General features: G+C 44.7%; 3 protein-coding genes across 10 annotated transcripts in view; 2 read left to right on the top strand and 1 right to left on the bottom strand.

The window, feature by feature from the left end:
- The window catches only part of ANKRD27 (ankyrin repeat domain 27), a 59,899-nt gene that overhangs the window by 41,438 nt on the left and 1,711 nt on the right, over nt 1-16,750 (bottom strand). For 4 of the 8 annotated variants that reach the window (XM_064159826.1, XM_064159831.1, XM_064159830.1 and 1 more), the window contains exon 1: nt 6,485-6,649. The exons of 1 other annotated variant lie outside the window; for it this stretch is intronic. The gene's annotated coding sequence lies outside the window, so the exon portion shown is untranslated. Of the gene's footprint in view, nt 1-5,948; nt 5,967-6,484; nt 6,650-16,750 lie in introns of those variants that run through there. 3 more of the 8 variants (XM_064159825.1, XM_064159827.1, XM_064159828.1) reach the window with 3 other exon arrangements.
- Nucleotides 892-2,805, top strand: LOC135184180 (uncharacterized). The gene has a single exon (XM_064159765.1). The coding sequence runs from the start codon at nt 1,354-1,356 to the stop codon at nt 2,572-2,574; it is 1,221 nt and encodes a 406-aa protein (XP_064015835.1). The 5' UTR covers nt 892-1,353; the 3' UTR covers nt 2,575-2,805.
- Nucleotides 6,335-12,205, top strand: RGS9BP (regulator of G protein signaling 9 binding protein). The gene has a single exon (XM_064159842.1). The coding sequence runs from the start codon at nt 7,239-7,241 to the stop codon at nt 7,950-7,952; it is 714 nt and encodes a 237-aa protein (XP_064015912.1). The 5' UTR covers nt 6,335-7,238; the 3' UTR covers nt 7,953-12,205.

A 16,750-nucleotide genomic window follows, 5' to 3' on the forward strand; every position in this document is an offset into this window, starting at 1 on the left:
CAGGCTCAGGACCCAGCTACAGTGGGGGCAGGGAACGCCCTGGAGCGGGTGGTAGAGACGCAGGTTGAGAAAGTCCTGGCCGCGCTCGCGCCCCTGGTGCAAGCGCCGAGGAGGTTGCCACGGCGACAAGAGCACTGCTTTCCCTGCGGACAGCCGGGACATCACAAGGACCGCTGCCGAGCTCAGAGCGTCTTCTGTGACCACTGCCGAACTTCAAACCACGCTACGCTAGCATGCCGATCGCCGGGAAACGGGAGGCAGAGCGCGAACGGCCCCCGCGCACCGACACAAGTAGCGGCTCCGGTGACCTACAGCCAGCAACCAGGGGAAGCATCGGCTTGGACCTGGCAACGGCAGTAGACTGTACCCTAGTAGACGCACGCCCGACCAGGATTGCCACCACGATAAACGGACCCCTGGTCATTAACGGATGTCAAGTCGGCGCATTGTTATTGGGACGATCTAGTTCTGCAATTAAAGGACTGAGCATTGTTCCTGGCGTCATCGATGCAGACTACACTGGCACTATTCAAATCATGCTGTACACCTTGTTCCCACCTATCCACATACCAGCTGGAAGCCGCATCGCTCAGTTATTACCGTACCCTCATCTTACCGGTCACCTCCAGCCCCTGACACAGACAGAAAGGGCGGCTCAAGGATTTGGCTCTACCGGAACAGCTGCTATGCTGACAATGAACATGAGGCACCGACCAGAAGTCACAGTAACCCTTTCTAATGGAAGGGATGGACTGCAGCTTACCATGCTGATGGACACTGGTGCAGATATCACCATAGTGGCAAGCAGAAACTGGCCCAAGCACTGGCCTTCCACTGCAGGTGTAAAAGGGGTTGAAGGTGTTGGGGGCACAGCCAGTGTGCAGCAATCAGTTGAACAGCTCACCTTGACGCTAGATAGCCGAAGTGCCCGCTTGCATATCACCATCATGCACCTGCCACATGGTGTCAACGGCCTCTTGGGCCGAGATGCTCTCTCTCAACTAGGGGTTCGACTAACTAATGAAAACCCCTTTTAGCAGTGGCCACTGTCGAGCGGTCTTTCCCCATACCTTTGACCTGGCTAACCAACGACCCGGTATGGGTGGAACAGTGGCCTCTTAAGAAGGAGAGACTGCAACAAGCCCATCTATTGGTACAAGAGCAACTTGCTGCTGGCCACTTGCGGCCATCAACAAGCCCCTGGAACATCCTGCCCGCTGAGCACACGTTGCTTGGTGCTGTCACCCAAGCAAAAAACAAAAAGGGGGAGACTACTAGACCACTGGCAGCTGTATCAACTCCAAAACCCCTGCTGAGTGTGCAACCACCCTCTTGCAGGGGCTGAATGTTTTAATGACTTGGGATCCTCAAGAGCTGCAGCTATTGGGCTCCCAAAGGATAGGACACCAAAAAGAGGGGTGGAGTAAGACTTGCTTTGTATTTGGGGACAAGTTTAGGGGTGTGAACGTTATGGTACATGTAGCCCAAATGCTGGGTGTACTGTCTAAAGGCCCTGAGAAAAATTTCCAATGGACAGACGTGTCACCTGGGCCACCTTATGATGACTTCTTATCTCTTGGCGGATACTGTGGCACTAGTATTTGTAATGCACACAGTGGATTTCATGCCTATAATTGTAGTACAGGAGCTTATGGGGCCACCAGTGTTCTCTTCAGTAATACTGAGGACATTAGGAAGAGTAACATACCTCTGCTATGGAACAACAAGACAGCCAAGGCCTTACCGCCCAACGTGTTTCTAATATGTGGTGACAGAGCATGGCAGGGGATACCGAGGAATGCCTATGGTGGGCCCTGCTATTTAGGGAGGCTTAGTCTCTTTGCCCCTCACCATCGGGATTGGCTGAACATAACCAAACTGTCAGGCCTGGTAAGGCGGGAGAAACGTTCAATATCCGCGCTAGGTCCAGACTGTAAGGATGATGTAGAGCTTTGGTCTTTCACCGCTAGGGTGTTTGCCTCCCTTTTCGCACCTGGGGTTGCTGCTGCCCGGGCATTGCGACAAATAGATAAGTTGGCATGTTGGTCAGTTAAACAAGCCAATGTAACGACCGACATTTTACAGCAGCTGCTAGTAGATCAGAATAGCCTTAGACACGCTTTGCTTCAAAACCGCGCCGCTATAGACTTCCTATTGCTTGCCCAGGGCCATGGGTGTGAAGATTTTGAAGGTATGTGTTGCTTTAATCTGTCAGATCATAGTGAGTCAATTCACAAAAAACTGACATGGTTGAAGGAACATACGCAGAAGATAAAGCAGGAGATGAGCCCCTTTGACGAATGGCTTCAGTCTCTTGCTGGTGGACTTTCACCATGGCTCCTGAGCCTTATTAAGGAAGTGCTTCGCTTGCTAGGAATAGTTCTTCTTGTACTCTTGATTATTAGGATAGCCTACTCATGCATCTTGCGTGGTGTGGAGAAAGCAACCCGGGCACCCATTCTGCTGGCCCAAAAACAAAACGGGGGAATTGTTGAGGAATGGCTAAGAGAGAATGGGCATGGAGAATATATGAAATTAGTGGGTCAGCAGAATGAAGAGATTGCAACATGCTGATGTGACAAAGTGACCAAGGACACTGTCCTTGGGCAAAGTGGTAAACAAGGGGAAAAAGGATGTGTTTCCTGTTATGAAGAAGGAACACAATACTTGTTTTGAAGGAAAGGACCACACAAGTGCATCCCGTAGAGCTATAGATAAGCAATTGCTGACAGTGGAATACCTTAGCTGCTTGCTATAAAAGAACGCTGCTGCTCCAATAAAGTTGTCACCTGCTTATAATCCATATTGGATTGGCTGCGGTGTCCATTTCTTTCCTTCTCCCAACAGCTCATTCTTGAAAAGTAGTAGAAGGTTCACCCTCTGTATTTTAGAACCATAGCTTTATGGGGATGCATTCTTGTCTCAGATGCGAGGGCAAAGAACATTGGCTTGGCCATCCACAGCCACCTATTTCTTCCCTCCAGAAAAAGGTGAGTGGCTCATCCTCAACAGGCAAGCTTCCCACTTTCATCTAGTCGCTTGGTTTTTGAAATAATCTTACTTGTCATTAGTCAGGATTGGGAATAAGCAGAAGAAGAGACTAGATTTCCAGTTCTCATTTCTCACAGATTTAGAAGCCCACCCGAGTAGCGGCAAAGAATTTTCATTCTTTGGCTTACCACTAATAAAGCTGCATTACAATTTCACAGTGGGAACCCTGAGCTATTCACAAGCACTGGTCAGTGAACCACATAATGGTGACGAGGAACATTTAGAGGAGAAGTATCAACAGAACATGCAAAGTTCCCAAAACAGATTTTCAACTAGAGATGCTTCCTCCAAATATTAATGAGCTGTAATTTAAGGCCACCTCCTCAGGCTTGCAGGGGTGTCAGGTACTTCTTTGGAGTTTAAATACAAGGATAAACAGCATTTTACTTACACCAATTATGGTAATCCTTTAGTTAGAAGCAAGACAGTGGTGTAGTTCCAAAGCCTGTGTACCGAGGCTGCAGTGAGCCCAAAATCTGTACTGCCAAAATATGGCTCACAATATAACACCATTTCTTGACTAAAGAGTCACAGATCAACACTGTTCACATCAGGTTGATATCAATGCCAAGACAAAGCAATTCTGTAAAGAAACCAAGTATACAGGGTCAGATCCATCAGAGGCCACCCACAGAAACACAATGGAATTGAAGCCACCAACCCTCTATCTGTTTACCTTAGCTCACACTGTCCTTATATCAGACAACAGGAGAGGAATTTAATCCTTGCAGGCCAGAACTAAGTCTTTCCTTATCTCTGCAAGACTTTCGAACATCAGACCCTTACAGGAATGGTCCACAAGTTACTAAAAACACTGTGGAATCACACTAGTTCTCTCCTTCAGGAAGCAGATCAAGGGTAAGGAAAGCTAGAACAATTCAGCAAGTAAGTGCTTCCAACTAGTAAGACATACCAGCCTTACATTCTTCCATGATATAAACTAAGATTCTTGCTGTGGATCAAAACTTTAAGCCACTTTACCAGCAAAATACTTAGCAGAAAGCAAATCACAGAATAGCAACTGAAGAAAGTTGCATGCTGTTATCTGTTATGAGAGGCAGGGTTGATGTTGTATTTCATTTTCACTGCATCCCATCTTTATTTCCCTTCAACTCACAGCAGCCACAGCATCCTACAGACCAAACTGAGTACCTGAGCTTATTCCAAAAGCAAGTCTAAATACATCTGTTAAAATGAAGATACAGCATTTAACAAGTGATGCTCCAAGATGCACTGCAACGCTCTGGAAACATTTAAGGGTACTAGAATAGGAATAACATGAGCACTAACATCTATTGCAAGAGAGTATTTCCTGCTCCTATGGAAAGGCACTTCTATTCCTTACCATGCTGCTTTCTAATTCTGGTATAGGTGATCCTGTGTGGGACTAGATGATCTTTCGAGGTCTGTTCCAGCCCCTAACATTCTGTGATTCTGTAATTCACTTCTACGGACTTTTACACTCCACCCTAACAGTTTTCCCAGGACATTATCTTGTTTGAAAGTGGATCAAGATTTGGATTTTCAGAACACCATGCCTGGGTGACAAACTACAACTGAATTTTACGAGTTTCCACAATCTGCCCAATTTGTATAACATGCAGCCAAACTTAATTTAGAACTAACCTAAATGACAGCCTCTTTCTTCCCACATGACACACCTAAAGATCTATTTAGGCATTATCTGACAGATTATAACTCCTGCCACCTCAAGATTTAATCAGTCACACGTTCCTGAAACAACCCCCTTGCCTTCCCCTGTCCTGCTACTTCCATAGACTGTTTCAAGATGCTTATATGACACAACACAGTGTAACTTTAGTAGTATGTGACTGCCTTTAAACACAGGTACTATGTACACACAGATACACTTAATTTACTCACCAATAAGCTTAAGGCTTAAGTCAGACAGAATTCCAGATTCAAATCCAGAGCTAATCCATTTTCCACCTGACAATGATTAAGCAATTAAAAGACTTCACTTGTAATCAGGTCGAAATCATCCTCTGTTTCTTTATTCCTACAGTGAACCAGGCAGTACTCGTTTGTTATCTTCTAGGCTACCAACATAGAAATTGGTAGAGAGCTACTCTAGTAACCTGACAGTCAACAGAAGCTAAAAAGGTTAATTTCTTCCAAAAGTGACAAACTTTAGCAGAAGCTACATATGGCTGCAACTAAAAGCCAAAATTAGGGTAGCACAACAACAAAAGCCAAGCTACTGACATCCAGAAGAAAGAACATAGTCCACTTTTCAGACTGCGCCCAGCACCAGAAAGCAAATTTGCCTAGACTCTACTTTTCACAACAATTATCTTGCTCACAGCACACACTGCACTAAAGGGGTAGCACAAATGAAAGGATCATGCGCCTCCTGCTCGTGGGACTCTCTCTTCACATCTTTTCCAACTTACTGTAACATCAGAAACTTGCTCAGCTACCCGTAAGCACTAAGACATACATAGTGGCCTATGTTAGGACACTGTTTTGGTAAGGATGCATCGTGTACTGTAAACAAGCTAAGCCAGCTTAGTTTCCAACGTTACACTCAACATCATCAATTATGTTCTGATTGGTTCTGGTAAGCATATAACCACAGCCTTGAGTTCAGGGCTAACGACTATACCCTACTTAAACACATTCAAAAGGACAGTTTGTGAAGCACCAGTTCTGCCAGTGACAAACTGGTGCGTCCTGCAGTTTCTGATGCGTAAGTGCTTAACTTGTGCGACCCACCTCTGCGGTTCGCTCCAGCACTTCATACTGGTTTCCGTAACCACCCCCTGCAGAAGATGCAGATGACAGAAGAGACTCCCTATTAGCACTGCCCGGAGTGCCCGAGACATTCGGGGCACCTGCTGCAGCCCCGAGTCTGGCAGGAACCCGCCAACACTGACCTCAAGTCAATAGGCTATGTAGCTTGGGTTAACCGAAGTTCAACAACGTTGAACACCAGGCGTTGCTGCCGGAGCGAAAGCGCAGGCAGGTGCCAGCAGACAAGTGCCGTCTGTCTGTTCATGGGCACGGAGCGCGTCTACCAGGCCGAAGGCGGCCGCGCCGGACGCCCGAGCGAGAGCTGAAGAAGCTCGGCCCGACCCCGCTACGAGCCCCTAGCCGCCCCGCAGGGGCTCGGCAGCCCGGCCGCAGCACGGTAGCAGAACAGGCCGCTGCCGAGCCACAGCCCCGCCTGCTGCGCGACCGCGCCGCGGCCGACCGCCCTACCCTACCCTGCCCCGCCCCACCCCCGCTCCTGTCATGGAGGACAGGGACTGCACTGCCGGGGCTAGCCTGAAAACGGCTGGCCCGCGGGTGGGATCGGGCGACTCCCGGCACCGCGCTGTCCGTTAGGCACCGCGGAGAGTCGTCCTCCCGCCAGTCAGCGGGCCGGGGGCACCCGAAGCGAGAACGCTGCTTGCACCAACAGCATTATCACCTTTTCTTCCCGACCGCAGAGAGCCTCTGGCAGCCCACGCCCCACTACCGCTCCGCGTTTTAGCCAAGCCCTACCGGGATCCAGGGCGGGCCCGGCGCGGCGGCAGCGCGCACGAAGCCAATGGCCGGAGAGCGAGCTGGGAGCCCGGCAGCCGCCGCGGGGTCCCAGCCTGCGGGGCGGGGCCTGCCAGCGCTTATAGGGGCCGGGCCGGGCGGTGCCCGGGAGGTCGAGGGCGCTTTCCGCCATGTGTCGCCGCTGAGCACAGCTGGGAGGCGTTCAGCGGCCGTGGGGTAGAACGGCAGCACTGCGGGAGCTGGGGACAGACAGCTTTGCGGCTTTTGTACTCCAGAGCTTTACCCTTCGCGGCTTTCTGTTATCTCTCCTCGGTGTTTGGCACTTCTGAGAAGGCGGCGGCCGATCGCCGGAAGCCCAGCTGCCGTTCAGTGCGCTGCCGAAAGAGCTGCCCCGGTTCTCCTGCGCGGTGGCAAAAGCAAGCGGGAAGTGATGCTGCTTGTCTCCTGGGGCTGTTTGCGGCCCGTCCGGGCTCCCGCAGGCGTTGGCGCCGTCTGAGTAAGCCGGCGAGGACGCGGGGCGATTAAGAGAGCGCAGAACGCTTGCGCGACCCAAAACCGCCCGTGGCCATGCGTGCTGGTAGCGTCCGGCTTGGACAGCTCGCCGGTCCCGGTACCGGGTGATCGCGGCGGAGCAGCAGCAGGGCAGAGCTGTGGAGACGCAGCCCCGCGCCGCCGGGATCATGGTGAAGGAGGAATGCAAAGCGCTGCTGGACGCGCTCAACAAGGTGACCGCCTGCTACCGACACATGGTGCTGACCATCGGCGGCACCTCGGACTCGCAGAACCTGCGGGAGGAGCTCAAGAAAACCCGACAGAAGGCCCAGGAGCTGGCGGTGGCCAACAGGAACAAGCTCACCACGGTCCTGAAGGACAAAACCGTGAGTAAGGAAGATAAAGCCGAATTCGAGAGGCTATGGGTGATTTTCTCCACGTGCCTAGAGATCCTGGAGATCGATATGAGGAGAGCTCTGGAGCTAGGTCACGAGTTCCCGCTAAATGTCCCCAAAAAGCACCTGATCCAGACAGGCATGAGCGGGGGAACCTCTGGCGTGGCCGCCAGGGCAATGAGCGTCCAGAACATGAAATACGAGGCTGAGCACAATATAGACGTGGTGGATTTGAAAGACCTCGAGAACGAAATCAACCAGGTAGGAGAGATGATGTACGAGATGGAAATGAAGGTCAATGTCCCCCAGTGGACAGTAGAGGCTAAACAAGACCCAGGGGCTGAATTAAAATCCACCATCAGTGTGGGCGCTTCTTCTATTGGTATGATCTCTGTGGAGGAAAACAAATCCTTCTGCGATATCAGCAAGGTTCTAGCTGGGATTATTTTCTCCGCTGTGCTCATTATCGCTATTGTCCTGGCAGTGTGCGTGGTAAAACTCTCTTAGGTTGGTGCAGGCTCTGACAAGAGTGAACCCTCTCCCGTCTATTTGGAACGTTTCATGCCTCACCTTTAATTTCAAAACGGGTCACTTGGATGAGCTGAGAATTTAAACTTAACACTTGAAAAAAAAGAAGCAAACAAAACTTTGCCTCTCAATGTCCTAAGATGCATGATTTTTTCTTATGAAGAAGAGAAATGTAAACCAGCCTGCGGAATAGGATGTCTGTCTGCTGGACTCGTACGAGTTAACAGTGAAGTATCAGGGTATTACCATTACTGGCTATTACAGCGATTTGACTGCTATTAATAGAAGCCTGTGGGTTTTGTTCTTGAATAGGCTCTGATGTTTGCTGCTGCTCACTGGTTATAGTATTTGAGGTAACAGATTTGAAGGCTAACACGGGTGTTTTGTCCAACAAAGCGGAGGGGAGGTGTTCATCAAATACACAAAATATTTCAGTGGAGGAAACCGGGAAGGATGAAAGCCTTTTATTAAATAAAAAACCCCGATTTTAACTGAGTTAGTGGCTGGAGGAGGACGGGAAAACTGAACAAGCAATGTTTGACACCAAATAGTATTTGCTTATTTAAGGCTAGAGCGTACAGAACGCAGTTGCATGGGCTGCCACGGCACACCCGAATGACTAATCGCTTTCTAAACCCAGAGGGAAAAAAGGAGGAGTTGCACATTGAGAAAAATACTAGCAAGCCTGGAGGTTCTCATCTACGTTTACCATGATTTTGTCTTTTTCTGGGGAAAGGCCAGTTCTCACCACTGGTTCAGTTTTTTACTTGCTGTAGAAGCAAGTAGTTTGCACTTCACATTTAACTTTGAATGTAGGAGCAATGAATATACCCACAGCAGAAGCAATAATTTTTGAAAATAGGTTCTGGCAAACAAATTAGTGAAATTAAAGCAAACCTTTCAACTCAAAAAGAGATCCCCTCTCTCATGTTGACAGGCAAGGACTGATGCCTGTATGTGTACAGTCACATTTCTGGAGGCTGCTGACTTCTTGGCAAAAAAAGACGGGCAAAGCTAGAAATGTCTCAGCCTCATGATTAATTTGGGAAACGGGAAGCTTGTGGGATTGGCCCAATCTGATACACTGCAATGCTGGAAGGGAAATGAAAGAGCAGCGTGAAACTTTGCAGTGCTTCCCTACGAAACTGTCAGTGTTTAAATGTACAACTCAGGGGGACAGACACTAACTTTGCAGAGAATCTCTGTAATATTTTATAAAAGGATTTGTGTATTATGGTATTTATTATGTTACTTAGTGGGGAAATGTCTTCTGTGACTGTGAACACAGGCCATCCCTTCGGGAGTGCCTGGCACGTAATTTATAATGCCCTAGGTATATGGGGCACTCCACAGGCAAATAGACCCTGTAACTGCAGTTTTTATAAGTTACTGTTCTTCTGCATTGATTATTATCGACACACCAGAAGTATCAGTTGGAGGTGTTTTGTGAAGTTACTAGATAATAGTCTTCATGCCTGTTAAATAAAACCGTTGACAACACTCATGAAGTGCTAATGTTTTTGAAATAAGAACTAAGCATACTTTGAAAAACTGCAGCAAACAGTTTTAAGTTGTAAAGAACTTGGTTTGGGGAGGAAAAGGGTGTGACAAATTTGAATCTGGTTATTTGAAGGTGAGGAGAAATAGTTAGTGGAGGCTGTAGACTATCATTGTTTTGAAGGATAACATGCTTCTGCACACTGATCTAGTATTGCCCTGTTCTCGTGGAAATTCACAGCCTGAGATGACTCCATGTTTCTTTCTACTGTATTAAACTCATTCCATGGGTTCACAGAGATCCCCAACAGCATTCTAACAAAGTCAAGTGTTTTTTGGTGCCACTGCTCCAAGTCTGTCTAGATAAGGTGTTCATTTAAATCGTGTCTCCTTCACAATCATGCTGAGTAAACAACTGGACAGCAGCAAAATCTGCAGGAGAATGTGCACAGGGGATTGTCACCACTAGTCACTGAAGACTTGTGGGTGTTTTTTCAATCTCCTTTTGCTTGGTTCACAGAAAGGCAGATGAGAAGTTGGATTCTGCTTTGTGCTTCTTGAAAACTCTGTTCTCTTTGAAACCAGATTGTTAAACACGTTCGGAAAAAAATCAGTAATGCAAGTCTGGTTTTTGGTGGATAAGTAAAATGTAATACCTGCAGCATTCATTACCTTGAATCCTGTTATCCTGAAGCAAGTGCACTGTCTATCCATGGCTAGGTGTGCAGAAGAATTTGTAGGAATAGGTATTCTCATCTCCAAAAGCAAGTCTCAGAGGGTAAATTTTCAGTCTGTTGTTTTGTTTTTTTTTTAATTTGGGTGTTTGGTACAGGACTAAAAGAATTCATGCAAGGAGCCTGTAATTACATAACTCGTAATTCAATATGAATATGCACACAACTCGGATTGGAAAGATTGGGCCCGGGAATTAAATCTTAAGACAAAACTAACTGTTTATTCCTAGAAATCAGTTTCACCTTACATTTAGGCTTTCTGGAATGGATTCTGTAGAATTCACGATTGGCATCACCTCAGTGGGTAATGCTTCTGCCATTGCTACCAGTGTATGCTCGATGTGACAGAAGGGCAGGCATGACAGTGCACCACAGCAAAACAAGACCAAGCCACCACGGCAGAGGTACTGGTGTGTCCTTTAACAAATACAGAGAGATACAGCTTTGCAGTCTTCATTTTCTTTTCCCCACTGCAACTGGAAGAGACTGAAAATGCTGGGTTTAAGTAGTAAACGGGTAGTCAAACTCCATCTTCAAATAGCATGACAATATTGCAAATACTGTCATGCTTATGAGTGAAGGAGCGTGTTACTGTGCTCTCAGTACAAAAGAAGATGGTCATTGCTTAATTTCAGTGTTACTCTCCTTCAGTTCTTCTGTCTTTATTCACAGGGTACACCTATTAAATTTGTTGTACACTAAAATCTTGTTCCTAACTTGAATTATACTGGTTTTGCATGTGCATAGGTGGTATTCGTGGCGCACTGAACAATTCAAACTTCTTACTGTCACTATTTAAGTTAAAATACATTCTTTTACTGATTGGCTTGCAGCATAATTTAAACCAAACAAAACCTGGTATGTTAAAATGGCTTGTCAGGAACCCTAAACAATAAGTTCATATTTAAACCATGGGAATAAAAGTAGCATACTAAGCCTTCTCACTACAGGATTCGTGAAGGGTTGGACTTGATGATCTGTGAGGTCTACTTCCAATCCTAATAATACTGTGTGATACTGTGATATAAAAGCACCCTTCTCAAGCTCCCAAAGTTCAATATAGTGATATATCTTAATTTATACTGTAAGGGAAGCAACAGTTTCTAGAGTCTAGGTATCTCTGCCTTAGGAAATAGCTGCAGTAACATCTAGGACACCGGGAGTGACGTTGCCTTTGGCATTGCATGTTTGCATTGTTTAGAACGAACCACTGACTTCAGCAGCTGAAAACTAAAGAAAGCCCTAGACTAGATCAATGTGTTAGATCCTCTCACTGTGTTAGGATCCAAACTCTGCCTTCCTTCAGACAGCAAAGCTTGGATTTACTTAACAAAAGATACACAGAACCTATGGAGCGTAAAACACGGTCCTCGGGTACTGATAGCAAGAATGACCAGTAATTCTATCAAGCTACCAGAACGCAGTCTGTTGAATGCAGCAATCCAATAGACTCCCAGTCTAGCACTATCAAACCCCTCCAGACTGCTTTTTCGTTTACTAACAAAACAACCAGAGACGTAATTCAAGTGACTCTCCATAAGCTGCAAACAATGTAATGTCAGTCTTCAACATCAGTAATGTGAATTTTTTTCCAAATTGTCGATGCAAATATGAAAATATTTTTGGCACAAATGCTGTTATTTCAAAGCAGACTAAATGGCCTGTGTCGTTAGCTGTTGGACTGAAAACTGAACATACGCTTATGGCTTGTAGCCCACAAGGACTGGTTATGGACTTCTTTTTCTTCTCTTATGTACATGTTCCAGAAATACCTTATATTTAAGTGCTAATGGAACTCCTAGTCAACATATTTACCCTTCACAGATTTTCATTATGTAAAAAGTCATTCAGTAAGACCAGTGGATTACAGATCTCTAAGTGCTGTCTCTCAATACGATTATGTAAGTCTTCTAATGCAGGAAGAGATCGAGACAAAATAGTAGCCTACACGTGAGCAGATTTGCTATGGTAAGCATACAATAAAAGTGGGATTAGAAAAGACTGTTTTCCATATGAAATTATTTGTGTGTGCTTGAGGGAAGGACAAGAAAAAGAAGATGAATGTGTGCAGCAAGATGCCTTCATCTTAGATTAGCAAAGTACGCTCTTTGATAAATATGGCACAAGAGCATCATCAACGTTAATGAGAGCTTCTCTACAAGGCAGTATCTTATATCCAGTGGGACAAAGAATATCAAATATCCCTGAGGGGAACTGACTACTCATTCTCTGATTAATTCAGTGAAGGGTAAGGGAAAAAATATTTTGATTTTATGTTGATACCATTTTCACAAAAGTCAACTCCTTTCTTTCTCTGTTTCACACAAGAGGCTTTCTCATGGAAGCAGGTGTCCCCAGAAACTGGATTCTGTCATCCATCCTGACAGCTTGCTGCTGCAGTCCTGTGATGTGGATGGAAAGGTAGCTTAATCAGCTATCACTGATTAAAAGGTGAGAAGGCACATGGCATTCAACCAGCATGATTGCTCAAATGCACCTTCTGATACTGTCATGCACACAGCACTTTATGCTGGAAGCAGTGTGACCAGAAGCCATGCAGGCAAATACAAATAAAATGACCTGTTACCCAGAGGGGCTAGGGGAAACTGCGAGCAAAAGCAACTATTGTTTATGGCTCAGTTCCAGAAATTTTGTCAGAATACCTAATGTGTTTCTCCCCAGTGTCAGTCACTGCCTGCTTGAGACTCCATGGGGTCAGGTGGGTTTGTTTTGTTTGAACTGGATGCTTTCTTTTATTTGCACTGTATTGCAGGTGACATCATTTATCATATACCTACTAATAACATCTCCAGCAAATCAAACACACCAATCCTCTGAAAGGGACTTCTAATTCAAGTAGACAGAAGTGAAAGTAACAATCATAGGATAAACACACATCCAGTTTGCAAAGTTACTCACTTTGCATTAAAATAATTGCCAAAATCTATTACCAGTCACCTCTCATACAAATGATGTGTCACAGTATTAAGGAAATATGTTGTCTAAAACATTACTTCAGAAGTCATCAGATTTTGGTAGGAATAGTAAATGTCAAGTCATACAACTATGTATAATGGTACTGAGAAAAAAAAACATGTAAAAATGCAAATGCAACTCCTTTGTGTTATCTTGAGGAATCTGTATCTAAACAGCATGAACCCGAGGGGAAAAAACAAGTGAGAAAGGGCGAAATGAGAAAAGAAGACAAAAGAAAATATTTAACTATTAATACTGTATAGAATGACCAAGGAGTAACTGACCCACCAAACATGATACCCTCTCAGCAACTTAATCTAGCCTGCTAACTGCATGTGTAACTATTGATATGCATTTGAGTTCCGGACCTTTGCAGGAGTGGTCTGGCTCACTGCTCATATAAAGCATCACTTTAGTGTGAAAACTATTCATGCAATTAACAGATAGAGAATTAGAACTAGGTAAGAGGTAATCTACTCCTCACCTGTCAGAAGCAGAACACCTCTTGTTGGCAATGCTGTCTGTAGCCCCGTTTTCAGATTACTTTGATTTGCTGAAATACTGTTTTGTATAAAGGCAGCTACACTTGATGATGATGATGACTGTTAGTCCATACAATGGTGCTGTAAACATGCATTTCCTAAATTTGACATTTATTCACATTTTGGACATGGTATTTCGATCACCATACAATGAATAACCTAAGGGAGCTTTACTATTGAAGCCTGCCTGTTCACTGATGCTATGTGAGCTAAACGGTCTGAGAGCTTTCGAGTCTCCCTTGGAAATTAGCCGGTGTGGGAGGCAGTAGACACGCTCAGGGAAATCTGACAATTTTTGGGTGAGGTTCTAACAATTTGTTCAGTATAATAGATGCTACATATGCAGAGGCACAAAGCTTTTGCCAGGTGCAAATAAATTAAAGTGAGAACTGACTTGGCCTAATATCCAACTCTCAGGACAGCATGTAAGCTACATTAAATAGTGAAATTATGATGGACCTTGCTTTTTATCTGATACTAATTATTACAGTGATGTGACCTGCACTGTGATCTGTATGTGCCAAATAGTTTATGCAGTAATGCAACAAGAAATTAATTTGTTCTATTGCTAAGTATTCTAAACACACACAAAACAAACTCCAGAGACAATTCTACAATAATTTCCATCTACCTACTCACCTGAATCTTTTTTTTTCTTTAAACAAACTAATTATTTCCTTTTCTCATAAGCCCTAACTGAAGTGGAGAGAAAAATGTTGAAGTAACCTCCAACTTGCCAAAATAAGATGCCACAAAGAATTCTTATCAAAGTAATAATTTTATGGTACGTCACTCAACTTTCACGTAATTTCAAAAGAGTTTATTTTTCAATACAGCAGAGTCTGGTCTTAAAAACAATCTGAAATACAGAAGTATTTGGGTACAGTAAGTTAACAACTGTGTTCTGGCATACAAGAAGCATGAAAGACAGTCAAATTCTCAATTATTTTGGAAAAAGTACTTTTGGATTTTTTGAATTTTTAATCTGGATGGAACCTCTGACTCTCCAGCCTTCTCTTGACCTTCTTACGCAGTGTCACATATATCTTGGGCCCATTTTTGCTACAGGGAGCCTTTTTTCCACACGAGTGGCCTTCGAAGCACTATGCTGGAGCCCATCTGAATGTAGAATGCCCTTGTCCTGGAATGCTTACACCAGAGCAATTAAATGAACTGGTATGCTTGGGTGAGGGCTGGCAATCCTGAGTAATAAATTCTCTCTGATTTCACATTTTTTCTGAAACATTCATTACGTTACATAAATTCTCAGTACAAGTGAGATGAGCTCTGCATTTTGGCAGAATATACTGAAGAAAGAAGTGAGCTAAACTGGAGATTAAAAAATTAATCATGCTTTATAAATAACTTTAAATCTAATATGGCTTTAAGGTGTTTTCTATATTCATCTGAGCTGTCTCCAGCAGATTTAAGACAGCAGATACATACACACAGTACTTAACTTTTGCTTTTTTTAATAGGAAACTGGAAAAGGGTAAAACATGCCTTTGCACCCTTGACTTCTGCTCACAGAGTCTGAGTGGTCATTTTTAGCACCTTCTGCCACATCCAGCCCTGATAACTGGGTGAACTGAAGACTCAGATGGTCCTGGAATTTTGCATAAGGTGACTTCAGCTTTGTCACGAACAGATATTGAACTGCTCTTTGTAAGACAATATTGAAAGGAAGTTTAAAAATTGCTATCAATAGGGTGAATGTGCTGACCCTTGGGTAAGGAATGTCATCCTTCTTAGGGCGAAGAAGACTGTAGAAAAGTGAAACAAGTGGAGAAGAATGTTTGCCTTAACTCACACTTGGCTGTCTTTGATCCCAAAGGACTGCTTCAGATGCTGAGAACAGTCATGAACAAAGCTGTAACCACACAACTATTTCTCTGCTGACAGTCCTGGTATTCTGTATGTGTTTGAGGTTGCAAACAGCAGTGAATAAACCAGCAACAAATTCTACTCCTCATGCAACAATGGCTATGAAATTAGGTCTGCAAAATTTAATAGCAGTGAAACCTGAGGGATTATTTTCCAAAATATTCCTGCTATACATTCTAGCACTTGTGAGACTTTAGACTGCACCAGGTGAAAAAAACAAACCAACCAACCAAGACATCCACTCAATTTAGAAACTTACAATACTAATACAATCTGCACTATTACTACCAAATTTTCTACAGCTGTTCTGAAACAATGTTCCAGGAATATCAGACCCTGCATTTTTGCCACACTAAGAGTTTTGTATGTGTACTGCTATTACAAGTGCTTTGCAAATGACACTTCATTACTGGTACATCAGCACTTTCTGCTTAAAATGCCTTTATGCTGAAATGATCTGACATAACCTAAATATTTTTGATTAGCCATCAAGCTCATTGGATGCTAAATCTTTTAAAGCCTCGGTAGGTTTAATATGTGTAAAGTAGCTTTTAGGCAAAGCATGGACCAACCAAGATGTATACTTAACACAGTAAAGCAGGCAACTGCACTAAGAGTACAAAGGGCAAACAAATATGAGGTGAACACTGTGATTTTAGGTTCAAACTGCTTTCTACTAGGAAGCAGGCACGTTGGTGGACTTAGTGCCAACACTGCCCAGGATGGTAATCACTGATGAGCAATATGATTAAATTAGCATAAAAATGACACCAGCAAAACCAGGGCATCTTGCATTTGGTTCTGGGGGGGGGGGGAAGCAAAAGGAGAAAGAAAGCAGACTTGTAGGTTGTCTGGCTAGTCCACAGCTGGTGTGCTGCCCAGTTTAGCATCAGCAGCTGGCTGGCTGACCTCTGCTGACCGCAGCCAGCACCCTGACTGAACTGCTGGTTTTGTCGGTTGACATATTCTGGCCTCGAAACATTTCAGCACAGGCATTTAGTGCTCAGAATTGAGAAGGGAATTTGTCAGAGGCATCTGTAGGGACCTGCATACCTGCCAAACACAATCTAGCACAAGGATTATGAGTAGGGGGAGGATTCTTCATCTTACAGGCAAGTAACATTCTTACATTTATCAACCTGCC

This window comes from Pogoniulus pusillus, chromosome 20, assembly GCF_015220805.1.
Source record: "Pogoniulus pusillus isolate bPogPus1 chromosome 20, bPogPus1.pri, whole genome shotgun sequence".
NCBI classification, from domain to species: domain Eukaryota; kingdom Metazoa; phylum Chordata; class Aves; order Piciformes; family Lybiidae; genus Pogoniulus; species Pogoniulus pusillus.

What these genes read in the sequence shown, in the direction of transcription:
- LOC135184180 (XM_064159765.1), top strand. Translation starts at nt 1,354, where the DNA reads ATGACTTGGGATCCTCAAGAGCTGCAGCTATTGGGCTCCCAAAGGATA.
- RGS9BP (XM_064159842.1), top strand. Translation starts at nt 7,239, where the DNA reads ATGGTGAAGGAGGAATGCAAAGCGCTGCTGGACGCGCTCAACAAGGTG.